At 41.6% G+C, this 6,193-nt stretch overlaps 1 protein-coding gene across 1 annotated transcript in view; it reads left to right on the top strand.

Moving 5' to 3' along the window:
• The first annotated feature begins 2,952 nt into the window (after window positions 1–2,952).
• Window positions 2,953–6,193, top strand: part of arhgap23a (Rho GTPase activating protein 23a) — a 45,466-nt gene continuing 42,225 nt past the window's right edge. Inside the window, exon 1 of the mRNA XM_088316341.1 lies at window positions 2,953–3,133. Within this exon, the coding sequence (XP_088172467.1) occupies window positions 3,125–3,133 (9 nt within the window). The 5' untranslated portion in view covers window positions 2,953–3,124. The remainder of the gene's footprint in view (window positions 3,134–6,193) is intronic.

Raw genomic sequence — 6,193 nt, 5'->3', positions numbered from 1 at the left:
CTTTTACTCCAATGCTTTACAGAGCAGTTTTGTACTTCAAGTAGCGATTGGTTCATATTGCTTGTTTCAAGCATTTTTCTCAAGCAAAAGTTATGCTAGTTGGCACTGAGTTAAACATTTAACGTACTCTCAAACCACCCGATTTAAGGCAATTACTTTAATATTTGAACATTGATTAACGGCTTAAGTTTTCATTTATTTGCATGCAAAAGTGATGGTTAATTGGTTAGCATTGTTTTGCTAACTCCTAGGATTTACAGCATTGTTTTATTCACTGGGTAAATATGTAATGTCTCTCTACTGCTGCCTACCGGAGCTCCTATGTTATGCCACCTCAACCGTGCATCCTCCATTATTGTGCTAAATATAGTTTGAAAAAACATTTTAGGAGAAGGTCTTAGAACGTGTTAAATAATTAAAGGAACACTGTTATATAACAAATACGCATGCAATACAGTTGTAACTCACTATTTGAGAGCATGTATCTGAACACACAAATTTATCGTGAGCACATAAAATGCATTATCCCATTACATTTTAATGTGGGTCAATTATAAGTAAAATGTGGCTATTCCTGGCCCGGGTCGGTTCCGCCTTGGTGACCCCTAAAGGTACTAGACAAAAGGAAGAATTTTCTTCTGGGGAAATATAGTACGGCTCTTCACCGCCACCTGCCGCAAATACCCTGCAATGACACCACGGCTGTGTTTCCCTTTTTATTCATCATACAATAAGTATTTAAACGTCAAATGAAACATGCTTAATGTGTCATTATTGTTAGGGTATTACTAATCAAACTCAGTAATAGAAACTGAATCGAAGGCTTTCCAAGTGCAGAAACCCATATGGAATATGTCCTGGGTTTGGTCTGCCAGGTGTCGATCTAAAAGTCGAATTTCTACGCTTATAGCGAATCAAAAAGTCATAAACATGATATTAGAAACACAAAATGAACTAGTTGACGATGTTGAAGTTGAAATATTGTCATAAATTGTCAGCATTGTCAGTGCTTAACATCCTTATGGAAAGATATCTGGTACATTAACCTTGCCCAATTCCGAAGTCTTACGGGTGTCGCCGAAGTCACACCGACTCCCGCCCAGTTTGCTTCGCATCTCGCTGACCAATTTGTCGTCATCGCAATCATGGTGGACATTATGGTCTTGATGTTCTTCGCCATTATGGGCCTCGTCTTCCTGTCGTACATCATCTACATGCTGTGAGCATGATGACTGTCCCGTGGAGGACGACCAAAAGGAAGAGGAGGAAGAGGCGCCTATGCCTTGCATCCCTGCTGCCTCCATCACGGACGAGGGTGAGGATGCGTTTAACGGCATTACGTGAATATGCACTTTTTTGTCGCTTCTACCCTAAAAACATTGCACTGATTTTTTTCCATTGCGTAGAAAATAAAATTGTGAAGTATGTCCAAATAATTTTGTTGTCAGGTGAAGTAACTGCGCCTCATCTGTTTCATGGATGACAACCAGTGGCTGGACCATGAAGGCTTCTCCATGCACAAGCTAACAGATGGACTCTCCCGAATGATTGAATTAGCTCCTCATGTTTTTGTGGCAAATGAGCACAATACGGGTTAGAAGCATCTCAGTGGAGCATCCACAGTGGTGTAAAACTCACTAGTTATTGATATTTTTAGTTGCACACACGCATGATCACCATTGAGTTACCCCCAAAGCTCATTTGTTGTCATAATAAGATTGTTTAATGATTTTGTGTTCAATAAAGATGACTCTTAAGAAAGCCGTGTGTGGTGCTTTTTTGCCAGCATGGGGCTCCCTTGACTTACGTTGCAATCCATTAAGAGTCACTTTGTGTATATGTGTGGAAAAACATTTTAAAAAAATCCATGTTATCGTCCATCTTGACTCTTTTTGTTAACATGGTGACATCACTCTAAATGCAATTAAGGCCTTACTGGTATGATAATGTTGAATAATTGGTATGGAAATAAATGGTAATTTTGTTTCATTCACATTTTCAACCTTTAAAATATAAACACATTGAGTTCATGATGGTCTAAAAATAACATTCTACTTAATATTGTGTTTGTTGAATAAGGATTAAGCAGATGAATCGATCAGTTTTCATCAATCTCAAGGTACTGTCATTTTGTATTGCACCGCCCTCTGGTGCCCACTAAAATTGACGGCTTGCATTGTGAATGTCACGTGACCAAGCCCAAAACACTAAGTGAGCCTCAACTTCATTCTCTTTGAATGCGCGCGCGCGCGTGTGCGTGCGTGCGTGTGTGTGTATTTTAGAGTACAACTATGTACAGTGCTATTGTTTTAAATTTTTATGGGCTAGATGGAATGGATTAGAGGTGCTGCTATTTGCGTCACTGGAGAACGATTATTTGATATGCGTGTATGGTTGCAGAACGAATTAGTCATACCTCAAGGTACCACTGCATTTTTTCGCCTGCGGTCCACCTGAACCTTCTTCCCACCTGTTATTCAAGCACATCACGTCCGACTTAGACATGTGTGCACGGTGCCGAGTGAAGCGGGAACTTGTTGTGTGCGTGTTTGTGTGCGTGTTGTCCCTCTTCTGAAGTTCCTGTTATTTGCTTGGTAGGAGTTTCCTTGGGAAGGATGTGTTGCTTTCCACCCTCGCGCTCACCAAGAATGGCCGAGCCTCCACAAAAGAGGACTACATGTCCCAACATGCTTTCTTCAAAAGCCCCTCTCTCGGGGCGTGGCTTGTAAATCCACCCAATTGCGTTGCTGCAATTAGGTTGCTGTCGTCAATGGCAACAGAGGTTTTTAGGCAAGCATGAGCGGGACAGCTTGAGCGGGAGCCACAACTTGAGCCCCGGCCAATCAGAAGACGGCCGCCCTTCCCGCTGCTTCCCTCTGATTGGCTGGCCTAACCCTCTGCAGCGGGAAAGGGGGAGGGGGGAAGGAGCATAGGCAAAGAGACGAACTGCAATGTGTGTGTGTACTACGGAAGAGAGCGGGAGTCATTTTTTTTTGTGGCGAGGATTTCCATCTGGAAACGGGACAAACCGCGAATAAAACGCGGTGGAGAGTTGTTGGGAATACCGCGCGGAAAAGAAGACGAACCCCGGGAGCGTGGGGAGTCGCCATGGCGCGCTGAAATCATGGAGCAGGTGAGGATGCAAAGGGGAGAGGAAAGGGAAGGGTACCATCTCATTTCTTGCGTGACAACGCCACTTTGCTGCCATTCATCCCTCTGACGTCCCTGAGAGAGGTAACGGAACCTCCGTAGATGTTCATACAAGTGTGTGCATCCCATGACCTCATCCCGCATCCCGCCCGGAAGCTGTGTGGTGTGTGGGGGACACGCCCTGGCACGGCCCTTCAGTTCATGCCGGTGGTCCCAGCGGTGTCTAACCTGTCTCGTAAGCCTCTCATTACAGAAGTGGCGATGATGTCATCAAGTGATGCTCGCCAGAGTGTTATGAATGAGTGTTGCACATCTACACTTTATTAGGTACACGTGCACACGCTAATGCATTATAATGTTGCTGTTTAGTGCACGTGTGGACCAAATTGTGCTTGTTATTTTTATCTGAACTAAACAGACAAAATAATATTTTTTGGTTATATTTATCACAGTCCATTGGAAAAAAAGCGCTGTTTTAATCCAAAATATGCAGATAAAAGTATTAAGCGCTGTACTGCAGTGTGAATGTAATTTTTTGAGATTTTAAAAATATTTTTTGATGTCCAAAATATTTCGCCTTTTTTATTTTCACGAAAAACTGACACAAATTGCAGATTGCATTCATAAAAACACAAGGTGAATTTTTATATTTTTCAATGCAAAGGATGTCACCCAAATTGTCCTTGTTCTTTTTTTTAATTTGAATGTGAAACAGACAAAAACAATATTGTTTTTTCTTATGATGTGGAAAAATCCCCCTAAAAATATATACAATGTGCTGAATCTGTCAATCCATTAATTTTCTTTCAGAATTTTTATATTTAAATATATTTTATACTCTAGAGCTAAAGCTACAAATGCTGTTCAATTTGAGTCTATCCACCCAAGGAGTAAGGTACTGTCTACAAGAACAGTCTGAAATTGTACGATTCCTCACTCGCACAACTTATTGATCAGTCCAAATGTCGTAAAATGTTTTTACCTTTCTATGTAGGCAAATGTAGATGTTGTAAGGGGTGGCTACTGCTTTCCCATCTTTTGCATGTGTACCTAATATTGTGTCCTGTTGTTTCACCAACAAAACAATAGCGGTGTAGCTTACAGGACAATATAGCGCACAGGAAACTAAATGCTATTTATAAGTTGCTGACTGCTGTCATTCGAGTGCAGAATAGCGACGTCATGGCCGAATATGGTTGTGCTGCACCCTGTGGGTCATGTGACTCAGGATTATTATTGTTGTTTAACAGCAAGGACGCTAAAGCTTTATCGTCGCCTTGTGTTTCCTTTCTCTGTGGGCGTGTGTGTGTCGAAGATGACTCACAAGTATAAACATGCTTCGTGACATGAGGGTAAATAGTTTCCAGGCAGAATTCCCACACGCGCACGTGGAAACCAACTTGCATTGGTTAGCCGCGCTAGAGTAATGTTGTAGTAGCTTGATGTACATGTGTCATCAAAGATGTCAAAATATGGTTTGACACCAGTTAGCACCAATTTAACACTAGTTTAGCACAAGTTTGACACCGGTTCGAGAACAGTTTAATACTAATCTCATACTAGTTTGACAGCAGTTTCACAATGGATAAGCATCAGTTCAGCACCAGATTAAGACCAGCATTTTACCGGTTTGCTGTAGTTAAACACCTGTTTAATCCTGGTTTGGCACCAGTTCGTAACAGTTTAACGCTATTTAAACAGTAGTTCGGCTTTAACTCTAGTTTAGCACCATTTTAACACTACTATAGTTTAAAACTTGTTTAACAACAGTTTCACTTTTGCGCCACTAGTTTGACAGCCATTTAGCAGCAGTTTTAGCACCAATACTACACAAATTTAACACCAGTTTAAAAAACGTTTGACACCAGCGCCAATTTAAGACTAGTCTAGCACCACTTTTACTTTAGTTAGCATCCGTTTGCACTAGTTTAGCACCAGGTTTTTCAATACTGGAGCAGACTTTTTTCAAATCAGACCAAACCTGACCTAGAGCAGCTACGTAATTTGAATTGAATCATTTAAAGGAAGTGAGTGACTGAACCGGACACCGGTGACCATAGCATCTATGCTAAGCTAAGTTAGAGTGAGTGTGCGAAGGAGTGTAACGGGTGGGCACAAAATTAGGGCCAGCGCCCTCTTTCTGCCACATCCTTCTGGATGGAAGCGGGGGACAAAGGATCGCCGGTCAAAGGAATGATTGAAACGTCAACATTGCTTATAGTCAGCGCAGTTTTTCGGTCAATAGTCATTAAGGTCGACCTGGACGAGCTGACCACATGCGACGGGAGAGAGAAAATCTTGGATTTCATGGAGGAGAGTACTGTACAAAAGAAACACACAGCACTTCAAGATTACGAGACAAGTTTACTTGCTGTGTCTCCATACCACTGTATGATTACGATGCGGGCACATTGTTGTGTTTCACATCGCACGATTACTCCAATGTGAACGAGTGCAGGAAAGACGCGCCAAATAAGTTACAACTGTCCCAGTAGGTGAGAGGGGATGTGAACAAAATTGCGCGAGGGCAGGATGACGGAGAAGAATGAGTGTGTTTGTGCGCCTCATGGTGGAACAGGTGGTCTAATCCGCCCCCCCCCCCCCCCCGCCCCCTCCCTTCCACCGCAGTAACATCCCCCTGAGCCCTCCCCAATCAAGTCCCAAGCCTCTCATCTTTGTACTCTTTGGAATGTCTTGTTGTTTTGTTCAGAGGCAGTGGAACGATTTTGAAAAATTATCTAATCGATTGCGATTTATTAGCCAAATATTTTTTTCAAGGTCTTCTTCCCATGTATTTATAAACAAATACAAGCAATAAATTAAATCTGTTTTACGATAAACACTATGGAGATTATTAGACATAATATTTGGTTTTACAGATTAAATTTACAGTAAAATTAAATCAAATGGACCATGAATTCATATGAAAAATGTTGTAAATATTTTGACACGCATATCTTTTAAGTGTTCACCACGTAGATCAATTTTAATTTGATTAATTGTTCATGCAGCGGTACAAGTGAGATATGCTGCTTTTATAATT

The sequence above is a fragment of the Idiotropiscis lumnitzeri genome, chromosome 15, assembly GCF_059441095.1.
Source record: "Idiotropiscis lumnitzeri isolate Australia: NSW breed Sydney's pygmy pipehorse chromosome 15, RoL_Ilum_1.0, whole genome shotgun sequence".
Lineage (NCBI taxonomy): Eukaryota > Metazoa > Chordata > Actinopteri > Syngnathiformes > Syngnathidae > Idiotropiscis > Idiotropiscis lumnitzeri.
The sequence above is the reverse complement of the archived record's forward strand: the minus strand, read 5'-3'. Positions and strand labels throughout refer to the sequence as shown.